The sequence below is a fragment of the Arabidopsis lyrata genome (assembly GCF_000004255.2).
Source record: "Arabidopsis lyrata subsp. lyrata unplaced genomic scaffold ARALYscaffold_5, whole genome shotgun sequence".
Classification (NCBI taxonomy): domain Eukaryota; kingdom Viridiplantae; phylum Streptophyta; class Magnoliopsida; order Brassicales; family Brassicaceae; genus Arabidopsis; species Arabidopsis lyrata.
In genome coordinates this window covers 18,384,301-18,397,035 of record NW_003302551.1, presented here as the reverse complement: position 1 = coordinate 18,397,035, position 12,735 = coordinate 18,384,301, and the positions used below count along the sequence as shown (strand labels likewise).

General features: G+C 41.8%; 2 protein-coding genes across 2 annotated transcripts; both read left to right on the top strand.

Moving 5' to 3' along the window:
* The first annotated feature begins 1,483 nt into the window (after positions 1-1,483).
* LOC9312487 lies at positions 1,484-2,311 on the top strand. The gene is made up of 2 exons (XM_002878104.2): positions 1,484-1,601; positions 1,670-2,311. Exons 1-2 carry the CDS (start codon positions 1,566-1,568, stop codon positions 2,309-2,311), a joined length of 678 nt encoding a protein of 225 aa, XP_002878150.2. The 5' UTR covers positions 1,484-1,565.
* Positions 2,312-8,191: 5,880 nt separating this feature from the next.
* Positions 8,192-11,253, top strand: LOC9314217 (probable glycosyltransferase STELLO2). Its single transcript, XM_002878103.2, has 3 exons — positions 8,192-10,221; positions 10,313-10,439; positions 10,560-11,253. Exons 1-3 carry the CDS (start codon positions 8,531-8,533, stop codon positions 11,037-11,039), a joined length of 2,298 nt encoding a protein of 765 aa, XP_002878149.1. The 5' UTR covers positions 8,192-8,530; the 3' UTR covers positions 11,040-11,253.
* The last annotated feature ends 1,482 nt before the right edge of the window (positions 11,254-12,735 follow it).

Genomic DNA, 12,735 nt, shown 5'->3' with positions numbered 1-12,735 from the left:
GTGAGATGATCGCGACTTGGATGCGTGCTAGCATATCCCTGGGGCCGCTACAGTTTTGACCTGACCATGCGCTGCATCAAGTCGCGATCTTTAGACCAGCTTGCACAGGCTACTGTCGCCATTCAAGGATTATTCACGCAGGAGTTCTTGTGTATGTCGAAGCTGTCCCCGGTGTGCTCTCTGCTGTTGGTGCTGGCACTGACCCCGAGTCTGGTGATGAAGATCCTTTCCCTGTCATAGCAATGAAACTTGAACCGGTCTGGGACTTGGATGGAGTTGACGAGGTATGTGATGGTTTACGTTTAATTATAGCACTTCATTTTAAATAATGAATAGCTAACAAATTTATGTGCACATATGGACTAGGTTGAGGTTATGTCTGTACTTCCCGATTGTGAAAATGTTGTTGGTATAGAAGACTGTAGCTGGCCGGATGAAGTAAGTGATCCAAGTGTTGACTTGATGCTGCAACAATTGGATGATGGAGTCAAGTTTAAGCGTGAGATGTTTGGTGGTGGTATTAGAGGAGCTGATGTGCAAGTAGAGTCTCCTCCTCGGGTTATTGTCAAAAGGAAACGTAAATTGCGGGCCAAACCGTCTGAATGTTCCACCTCTAGGGGACAGTCTTCCCGGGCCAAAAAATCTAAGGTTCGTGCTGCACGTTCTAGATTTGCCTCCCTAGACTCCCCTAGGGCGACTCTGGACACTGCCACAGCTTTGAAAGCTGCTTTAAAAGAGGCCCAGTCTGATGTGTATGCCCATATCTGTGTTGAACTGAAGTCCATGGAACTGAGGTTGGAACGCTCCCTCAAGGAAAATATCAATTCTGCGGTTGCTGCAGCCATTAGCGGGGTCGTGGTGGAGAATGTTTTGCGCGAGGTTGGCATAGGTGTAGGTCAGCCTTACAACAAATCCCCAAGTTCTCCTTCTCCTTCTATTAGGCAGACTGATCCTCAACCATCTCCAGTGGTGGTAGCTCCTGAAAACCATTCTGACCAGTGTCAACGCCCCTCTCAGCAGCAGCCACCACTCGCAAATGAACAAAATGCCGGGCCTGTTGAGGTTATTACTATTTGATATTCTAAGTTTACTCACTCATTGATGCCTTAATAACTTTTTTTCTTTTTTTAGGGTACCGCTTTTTCTGAATCATCTGGGTCGCGCAGCAGGACTCCTGCTGATGAAGTGGTATGTTATTTATCTTGATTACCTGTTTTTTACACTCTCTACTACCCACCTCTCTTCCTATTCATATACTTTTTCCAAGATCGAGGAAGCTTCAATGGGAGGAGATTGCGGGGATGGTCAGATTGTAGCTGGGGGAGACGCTGTCGCCATGTCTGCAAACTACAAGAAGTTGATGGTCCTTGACATACCGCCTATGTAAGTTTTTCTACTTTTGTCTGCTTGCTTTAATTTCTTTAAAGCTCCTGTGTAGGCAGGGTTTGTAGATCTCCTTTAATCTATTTACAGATTCATATTATTTAATGAACACCTATGACATTTCATGAACTTTGTGTAGGGCATTCGGTGATGGTTTAGTGATCAAGGACTCTGAGTTGCTCATGATACCCACTATCATCCCTCCTGGCTATCCCAATGTTAGTACCCTTCCTTCCATATGTTGCAGCTGTTTACATTTGGCTTATGGTTTTTTATGTTTCCATAGGTAATGGACGCTTGTGTATCTGTCTTACGTGAGACCCTGTTTGACAACACTGATCCTGCTTCTGATCCTCGTGCTGATTTGCTTCCGTGTAAGTTCTATGGCTCGTTGGCGGTTCTGTATGCGAAGTTCAAGAAGGTGAAGCGGAAGGAAACTTTTGAGTTTTATCCCGCTCTTATCAATGAGATCACTACGAGGTTTAAGGCAACAGGCAGAGTTTGGCTGTCGCACATTGATCATTTGCTCTCTCCATTTAACATTGATAAAAATAGGTGGATAGCTGTTCACATTGACCTGACCTCTCACACTCTCACTGTGCTTGATCCAACTGCTGCTGCACGCCGGGGATCCCGTCTTAAGCCTGAGCTCGAGTTTATATGCGAGATGTTTCCTTATCTGGTACGGAAGGTTGGTGGCTCTGATCTAATGAAGAATTTCCCGCTTCAGCCACTCACCTTTGCTAGGAACACACATGTTTCCCAAGCGACTAACATAGCTAACAGTGGGATGCTCTCCTTGTTATTGCTGGAAGCATATGCTACAGGCGGGATGGACAAAGCGGTGCATGTTAAGGAAGATGGCATGCGCCTGCGTGCTGAGGAGTTGGTGGTGCAGATGTACGAGCACTGTTGTGGTGAACTTTGATGGCTGATGTGGCCTTACTCATTGGTGTACCCTCCTCGACTCTAATTTATCTTTTTTTTTTGCAACTATTCGGCTTTGTCAATTTCTTTCCCTTTCTGTTATGTTGAACCTTATTTCTTCTTTTGTTGTTTTTTGCTTCACGACTCTAGGATGTTTTACTAGTGTCTTTGTACCATATCTGTGCGAGTGGATGATGTGGTTTGAACCTTGAAGTGTGTTTATTTCCATATGTCTTTGACTTTTAACTGTTACATATTCGGACAATTGTTTGCAATATATCATATTCATACCTTAAGTTTGAAGCGTACATTATTATTTAACTATCCACCAGCTATCATAGATACTTATAGAGAAACATGGACTGGCAATATTAGTTGTAGTTATTTAATTTCTTTGGATTAAAACACTAAGTGTTGCACCGTGCGCACAGCATTTTTAACAATTAAAGCCTTATTAATGAAAATAGAAGATTACTTAAATATTTAACAGTCCATATGTAACATAGGTACTTTCAAACATATGAAAATTCAGAGATACCAAATAGTTAATTTCATCCAACCAGATGTAAGTTAGGGCAACTCCATCCGAGCAGCACTCCTGCTGTGGATGACGGCGGCCACACCCAACACGAAACCTAGCAACGACACCATGCCCATAGTCCTAATCATTTTCTCCTTCGCCCTCATCTTCCCTAATGCCACCTGCAGGACTTCGTTTTCTTTTTTCAGCCTTTCAATGAGAGCAACCATTTCTTGAGTTTGTTGGGTTTCGTCTCCCTCGCCGCCACAAGTTCCCAGCGCGCGTAGCCTAGCGATCTGTTCCGCCTGTTCCCGAATCAAGTCCCTCGCCTCGAGTAACGCTACTTTCTGCCATCCATACGGCTTCTCTACATCCCGCCAGCGAAAATAGTCGCATACATTTTTATACCCTTCGCCGCACCCGTAAAATCTTCTCCCTGGATTAGCGTCCGTCCAAGCCTGACAAAGTACTGCTGTTTTACCGCAGTAGCAGAGAAAACCGCCTTCTCGTTGGACAATGCTTCGGTCTCCCACCGTTGAACTTGATCCACTTCCTGATGAGCTGCTCTTGTTTTTCGGCATCATTTTCTCCAACACATAAGCTGTTATCCTAAACCTTTTTTTCTTCTTAAACTTACAGGCTCCAACCTCTCAAGAAATATCAGGCGGTTTTTTCCAACGTGGCGGACCCCACAACTTCACGCGGTGGGCATTTATTGTGTTCTCGTAGCAGGGAGCTCTACAAAACTAGGTTCCCTAGTTCGTCTCGTCACATCCATCATATCTGTTCACATAGTGTAGCGTTATCTTCAAGAGGCATTATCGTTTGGATATTCATATAATGTCTGAGTAAAACTACGTTATCCAAGTTGCAATAATTTTTTTTAAAAAAAAAAAAAAAAATTCGGCTTCCCATCAGTAATGCGTTCACCCGTTTTACGTACTTTTTTAGGTATCCACTTTTGGTTTTCAATCTATAATGTAGAAGGCTAAGTAGATAGACATTCATGAAATGAAATATATTACATTCATAGGCGTGCGGACTCACACGATCAACGCAATACACCCGTTGTGCCAAGTTCATCATCGTTTTACAAAACATTAACAAGTTTTTAACAGGCGGCACTAATATTTTACAAGGAAAATTAGCCGCTTGATTTCTTCCGTTTCCATTTCATCTTAGATCGCCGAGCTGTTCTTACACATGCAAAAGGGACAGCTTTCTTATCTGTTGAATTTAAAGAACCATTTGTTAGATAGCTATAAGTGGACAACTTATGTAGTGGACAATGTAAACCACCGTATGTTAGGGATTAATATCTTACCATACATAGCTTCTTATTTATATCGGCATCTTGCAGGTGGCACGATTATGACCAAGCCCATGGCAACGCGTGCAGCTCCGTTTCGTCTTCTTTGTTGATTTCTGCTTTAAATGTTATGTATACTCAAATTAACCCATATACGCTGATATATTAAATGGTAGACTGCTAATTTAGGTAACTATACCTTACACTCCCCTGCGGAAAGGAATCTAGATCGTTTTGGCCTACCTGGTGGCCTTCGGGTGAGTGGTGGCAAGACATTCAAGGTCGCTACCCCATCCGGTACATTGCGCAGAGTGCAAAGGTCTGGGACTGGGTGGATGCCTCCGTTGTATGCGAGAGTCCAGAAGAAGCTTCCATATTCTGGAGCTGCTAGGTCGGGGACCCTCATATCACACCGGACTGCAGCGGCTATTGCGTGGCTGCATGGTATCTTAACCATTGTGAACTCCTCGCAGGTGCATATCTTATTATGGAGGTCCACAATGTAAGATAACCCCGTAGTTGTTTTCACCTCATACTGCTCGGGAGTGATCCTTATCACCTCGTAGGACGTACTGCGTTCGTAGTTTTTCAAAACCAGCTCCTCCACCTTTGGAGTTAAGGGCATTGAGTGTAGCGCTGCCTTTTCCCTCCTCTTGGAGAACCATGTCATGAGAGTGGCTCGGATATACTCGAGTGTGGATACAATAGGCAGCTCACGTGCCTCTTTTAGGACCGCGTTCAGCGACTCAGCCACATTCGAAGTCATGATGTTGTATCGCTGTCCATTGCAGTGGGACCTTGTCCAATGTTCCCATCCGATTGCCAGGAGGTACTCTGCGCACCGTGGAGACACCCGCTCTATTTCCTCAAAGTGCTCTTTGAAAGTTGTTTTTTTGAAAGCCCTTGCGGCTTTGGAAATCAGTGGTGCTAGTAGCCGCTGCTTAAATTTCGCCGCCACGTTCCGTTGGAGGTGCACGATGCATGCGCCATGCGCCGCTCTTGGGTACACCTGCAGCGAAAATGTCAGTTTGAATATGTAAATATAATGGTGTATGTGTATTATAATAATTAGCGCGGTATATTTTTATGTAACACTTTATTAAAAATTATTAGTCTCTATACCTTGGTGAGCCCGCTGTAGATTGAATTGTGGCGGTCCGATACAAATGTCAAGTCTTCCTCATCCGGAATGATTTGCTTCAGGCACTCGAAGAACCATTCCCACGCCTTGTCATTTTCCCCGTCTACGATCCCAAATCCTATAGGGAATATCTGAAAGTTGCCGTCTTGTGCGCTAGCGGTGAGGAGGCAACCAGCGTACTTACCGCGCAAGTGTGCTCCGTCGATTATGACCACCTTTCTCATAAACTTCCACCCTCTAACACTCGCCCCTAGTGCAACAAAGCAATATTTAAATCTTCTCTCCCCATTATTGTCTGCCTCCGTGTGTAACTCCGTCACCGTACCCACATTGGCTTTAGATAGCATGTGTAAGTAAGCTGGTAGGATCCCGTAGCTTCCCGTTGTTGAACCTTTAGCCATGTCCACTGCCAATTCTCTGGCTCGCCAGGCCTTCCAATAAGACACGTTGACACTGTACTCGTCCATCAAAGCTCGCTGGATGCCTATTGGATTCGGTCCTAGTGCTGCTCCGGCGTACTTGGCCTTCATGATCTGAGAGATGACGGAGGTGGTTGCTTGTCGTTGGTATTGACTTCTCACTTCCACAGGGCAGTTATGTTCTAACATAGCGGTCCGCACCTCAAAGTATTCTGTATCTTCTAGGCGGACACAGTAAACTCTCCATGGGCAAGCGTCGGAGACGCACCGTACAATGACTACGTCGTTTGTTGTGCGCTCGTTACGGTAACTGAACCTTCTGTTGATGGCATGAACGGCTATTTTAACCTTGCAGTCATCTCGGTTCTTGAAAACCCTACCAACGAATAGCGCGTCCCCTTCGTAGTCCACATCTAGGACGACCAGTCTTGTTCTTTCCCCACCTGTATATAAATGAAGCCCCATTTAGTTAAATAACTTTGTACATATAACACGTATTATGTTATAAATTTACTTAGACACTCATTATTTGAAGTAGTAAACATTACCCTCTAAGTCAGTGTCATCAATAACCGGCGCTGCGTCACGTGCAAATGTGTGCTCCGGTATCTCAAGCAGCTGCAACATGGATGACATAGGCGTCGCCGGCGTCTGATTGTTGGTGGTGTGAGGGAGGTCTTGCTCACCTGTAAATTTGTCCATTAGTATGCATTGTTCAGTATTAAATGTGTAGCTATGTGTTTTGGATTTAGAACATACCAGCCCCACGTGTTGGTGTAACATTTTCTTGCATTCCTGCTTGAACCCCGGCAGTAGTATCTTCCTCTGCCGCCGTAACTTTACCCCCACTGGTGCTTCCAGCTGAGCAAATAAATCGCTGACCAAGTTACATATCTACATATATTTTTAAAAAGTTATAATGCTACATAACACCTATTTTCCTCACCTTTCTCGAATTCAGAGAACAAATCCCTCGTCAGGCGAGTCACGCGGAGGTCGTGGTCGTCCGTCGATGAGCTACTCTCTGGGTTCAACACCGTCGCCGGGGATCTCCCTGCTTCGTTAGCGTTGGTATTAGATTTATAGTATCTCAAGGCTGAGGAGAGGGTTGCAAATCCACCTGCGGCGTAAGTATGGCCCACCCAGCCTAAGGGTCCATCATCACTGTCCGCTACTTGCTCTGGCGGAACCTGTGTGCAGATGATGCTGTCTCCCACGGCCTTGTCTGCTCGCCGCCTCCTTTCCTTCTCAACCTCGTCTTTGCTCATGACTTCCGCAAACGCGAATTCGTCTAGAATCGGTACCACCTTAAACCCATCTATTTCCAGGGTCATCGTCAGATCCATTGGGACTACGTAAAGCTTCATCTCGTGGATATCCATACGCATAGCGAGGAACATGTCCATATCGTCGTCAGTCGCAATGTGGATTGGGACCGGTTTAACAGCTCCGTCAACGTCCATCCACTGCGGCATCTCGTATGTCAGCTCTACCTTCTCACGAGTCCGGTCTATGCCCATCTCGCCGCGCACTTTTTCTTTCGCAGCCGCCAAACCGGCGCCTTCTCTGAACCGTATGTGTTTGTGCTCCTTTCGTGGTAACGGTTTGAATCTCCATACACCGCCGTCATCTTTCTCCCAGTTACCAAGCTCCACACGTACCATGTCGCTTATCAGCTCGTTAGTAACCTCCATCGCAATTCTAGCTTGCGCCACGCGAATTATAAACCTAGTTAGTATATAGTTTAATGCTTTTTCAACTTTGTTTTAAAAAAACGTTAACCTTTTGTTTACCTTTAACTCTTGATGTGAAGCAGAAGTTTTTTCCTTGAACTCTATTTTTTTGGTTTTTTTTTTTCTTTACTTGACTCTACGTTTTAACTCTCCCATCCACCCCCTATTTATTAGGTCTCCACAATGTGCCTTACCACTTTAAAATTGCAAATCCCGCCAAAATCTTCGTTTTAAATTTCGCCGATATCTCCCAAATCAAGCCATTAAATGTGCGTCGCTTCATTCCTTTTGCAGCCGAATAACACTCACTTCATCCGCAGTTCATTTAATGCATGTCAGAATGTGTTTCCGCCCATTCGAAGAGGCAACGGAACTACCCCCACGCGCATGTTGACGGTGATGTCAGGTTTTTTGGTAATTAATTCAATACCCGAGCCTCTTTAGCAAGTTTTTTGTACCATTGTCTTGGACGTCCAACGCTATTGTCGATTAGCTAATTTACTCTCCCATTTCTACCTCTGCGCTAATTCTCTCATTATTAAACGCAATAATACGTATTTGGTCTATGTAGTCCAATACGTTTATTGTTCTTCTTCCACATCTTCTTAAAATAGCAAAAGTTTTCTGATTAAACAAATAAATTAGTAGATCAGTTAAACAAATAAATCAGATAATTTAACCCTAAACTAATTAGATTATTAATATTTACCTTTTCAACCATGTGATGATGGTTTCTCTGGTCCTACAGATCTGCTCTTTAGTTGTTGTCTCTTTATGCATAGAAGGATAGAGATGAGTGATGTAGTGTTTCAGTAATCAAAACGTAAACAACAAACAAAGGAAGAGAAAAATTAGTAGGAAATTCCCAAAAGAGGAAGACATTGACCTCGCAGCTCAACCAACGACTTCGCTTTCGCAGTTTGCATTGAATTGAAGCATAAGCAACCTCCAATTCCGACAACAACCGATTTGCAGAGAGAGTCTCTCTTTGTTTGCCCTGGAAAGGAAAATTACACTAATCTTTGTCTGTGATTTGGTTTTGATATCTGAAATTCGGAGTCTTGGTTCTGGGTTTTGGAGTTTTAGTGCTTGAATCTGATGTTGGTTCAAGATCGTGTGGCTCCTAAGCCACCAAAATCTCGGATCAGAGAACTTCCTAGTCGGGACCGATTCGCTGAACCCAAAAACCTAGATTTTTCTTCATGGGTTTCCGACAATGTCTACAGAATCGTAATCTTCTTCCTCTTCATCGTCACCGTTGCTGCTTTCTTCTTCCTCTACAACACCACCGACACTGCTTCTCTCCTTTGTTTCCAATCCCAATCAACTCAATCTCTTCAATCTCTCACTCGCCCTCAAATCAACTGGAACTCGATCCAAATCGTCTCCGACAAAACCTCACCTTACGCTAGTTTCCGTACAGAGAAATGGATCGTTGTGTCGGTGACCAAGTACCCAACAGAGGAGCTCAAGGGTTTGGTCAAAATTAAAGGATGGCAAGTTCTAGCGATTGGAAACTCTTTAACACCTAAAGATTGGATTCTCAAAGGTGCGATTTTTCTATCTTTAGATGCTCAAGCTGAGCTGAATTACCGGATTTTGGATCATTTGCCATATGATTCCTTTGTACGCAAAAGTGTCGGTTACTTGTTCGCGATTCAGCATGGTGCAAAGAAGATCTACGATGCAGATGATCGTGGTGAAGTGATTGATGGAGATCTTGGGAAACATTTTGATGTAGAGTTAGTAGGAGAAGACGCTAGGCAAGAACCAATCTTGCAGTATAGTCACGAAAACCCGAATCGAACTGTGGTGAATCCTTATATCCATTTCGGGCAACGATCAGTTTGGCCTAGAGGTTTACCATTAGAGAATGTAGGTGAGATCAATCATGAAGAGTATTACACTGAGGTTTTTGGTGGTAAACAGTTTATTCAGCAAGGGATTTCGAACGGTTTACCGGATGTTGATTCTGTGTATTATTCCACTAGGAAGACGACTTTCGAACCGTTTGATATCAGATTCGATGAGCATTCTCCTAAAGTGGCGTTGCCACAAGGTATGATGGTGCCTGTGAATTCGTTTAACACTTTATACCATTCCTCAGCGTTTTGGGGGTTAATGCTTCCTGTTTCGGTTAGTTCAATGGCTTCGGATGTGATTAGAGGTTACTGGGGACAAAGGCTTTTATGGGAGCTTGGTGGTTATGTTGCTGTTTATCCACCAACTGTTCACCGGTATGATCGAGTCGAAGCTTACCCTTTCTCTGATGAGAAAGATCTCCATGTTAATGTTGGTCGTTTAATCAAATTCTTGCTTGCTTGGAGATCAAATAAGCATAGGTTCTTTGAGACGATTCTTGATTTGAGCTTTGTTATGGCTGAACAAGGGTTTTGGACAGAACTCGACGTGAAATTCACAGCTGCTTGGCTCCAGGATTTGCTTATGGTCGGATACCAACAGCCTCGGTTAATGTCACTTGAGTTGGACCGCCCACGAGCAACCATCGGCCATGGAGATAGAAAAGAGTTTGTTCCTAGGAAATTGCCTTCAGTTCACCTCGGGGTCGAGGAGATAGGCACAGTAAGTTCTGAAATTGGGAACTTGATTAAGTGGAGGAAGAATTTTGGGAATGTAGTGCTTATAATGTTCTGTAACGGACCAGTAGAACGCACCGCTCTTGAATGGAGATTACTTTACGGGCGAATATTCAAAACCGTGGTCATTTTGTCCTCTCGGAAAGACTCAGATCTTTACGTCCAAGAAGCTAAACTCGATCACATTTACAAGTAATTATAGAAACTTGTCTATAATCTTGGTTTCAACTTATTCTTTCCCAATGTGAGCTTTCTAACTGTTATTCTGATAAATATATTTCAGGCGGCTACCGAAGATATTTGATCGGTATAGCAGCGCAGACGGGTTTTTGTTTGTTGAAGATGATACAATTCTTAATTACTGGAATTTACTTCAAGCCGACAAAACTAAGCTCTGGACTACAGACAAGGTACTCATCAAGTTGCTAGTTGTTCGGCATAAACGTAATGTTACCAATTGGTTTTTAGAAAATATTTCGATTTGGGGACTTTTGGTTGGCTTCTGTTTTATAAAAGAGTCCTTTTTATAGGTAACGGAGTCATGGACAACAGTGAGAGCAGCTGGGAATGCTGATTGGTATTCGGTTCAGGCGGAATTAGTCAAGAAAATTGTCAGTACAATGCCGGTTCATTTCCAAGTCAATTACAAGGAAGCCACAAAGAAGACCGATGACAAAAGCTTTTTGATGTGCAGCTCTGAAGTGTTCTATGTCCCTAAACGCTTTGTCTCGGACTTTACAGATCTTGTTAATCTCGTTGGTGAAATGGATTTGCATTACAAAGTGGCTGTGCCTATGTTCTTTTTGTCGATGGATTCACCTCAGAATTTTGACCCGGTTCTAGGCTCGATGGTTTACAAGTCGGAACCAGCTTCATTAAACTCTTCTTTGAGTTTGTATTCTGCGGAAGCGCCTGCGGTTCATCCTTGGAGCATCTCGAACGAACAAGATTTCATTAGATTGGTTAGGGAGATGGCGGAAGGCGATCCGCTTTTGATGGAATTGGTATAATAAGTCAAAACAAGAGTAAGTAGCTGCAGCGATGAAAGGATGTTTAGAAACAGATTTACCCTTTGTGTTATACAAAAATTGCTTCATTGATTTTTTTTATTTTATTTCGGTTCTCTTGATGTAATTTTTCCATGTAATCATATAATTTTCCTTTCAATGTTTATAACTTTCACATTTACAATGTTTTGAAGAAGAAAGATATCACTTGAACTATACTGTGTTATTGTGATGCTTATGTTATGCGCATTGCTCGGACGGCAAAACATAGTTTCATCGAACAAAGAGAGAGGATTATGGAAAATTGGTTGGACGCAAATGGTAAACGAAGTGTAATTAAGGTGGACAAAATAAATTAAATATTATCCATTTGGAGTGAGTCTTAAATCTTAATAACCTTATCTTCTCTAACAAAAAAAATACTTGTATTTAAAAAAAAAATCACATGGATCGTTGTCATCTACTTCGACCGGCAACAAATAAATATTATTATTCAGATGGCTAAAATTGAAAATAATTAAATTATATCTATATTAGTATAATCGCAGCACTTTTTGTGACGGGTGGGTAAAAAAGCTTTCGGGTATATCGGATATCCAACCCATTTTAAAAATTCCTTCACAAAAAATTTGTTGGGTCGGGTTATATTTAACCTAACTCATACACTGGATATTCCATATTTAATAATTTAGATTTTTAGAAGATTTGATTAAGATTTATAATTATGATTCTCCTATCATCTTTGTTTGATTTGTTTTTAACTGTTTTGAATCATCATATAATACATAAAGTAAAAAAAAAATCAAATTTTTTTCTGCATATACTGTGATTCGAAATTTTAAAAACGGACATATATTATCCAATTGACGAAAATGTGTGTTCAACGTTCTACATCGATTAAAATATTTAGACAATGATTCAGAATCATATCATAAATAAGAACATTAATAAAATAAATGAGTTTTTTGGCGGGATGGGTTTGGCGGGACGGGTTTTTGAATCAACAATAATAAAAAGATTAAAATATCATTAATCCGCCGCTTCAATACGGATTTAATCCTTATTTTTTTTTAATACAAATCACAGGACGGGTTAAGAAATTACGGAACGGGTTATATTTTGGAAATGATTTATATGGCGGACGAATTTGAATCTATTTATATACCGCTTTAATACGGGTTAAATCCTCAGTTTATTAATAATTATCTCGTGGACTCGTGGTATACCGTTACTTAATAACAATTGTAAACTATAATATAAATAAATATGTTATAAGGAGATACAATTTACAAAATATTTTTATACTAACTTTAAAATTAAATCATCCCGCGGTTATCTAGTATTGAAAGTATAAATGGATATTTTTCTTCTTTTTTTTTGACTGCATGAAAAATGAAAACGACCAATTTCTAATTTTTCCTTGTGAGTTGTCATTGTATTGCCTTCATGATGAGTTGGCTTTGTGCTTCTTATTAATGTATACTTTTCTCATAACGCATAAAAAAAAAGATAGTGGTATTTTCGAAAAATATTGATGAAACAACTCGGAGGTTAGCAAAAGTATATAATATTGGTTGAGGTTAATTGGTCGGCACCGGCGGAGATATGGTGACCGCCATCATTCTGCACGTAATTTTGCTACCTTTTTTTTTTTTAATTAGAGATATAACAATAAATTTTCAGAAAAAAATAAAGATAT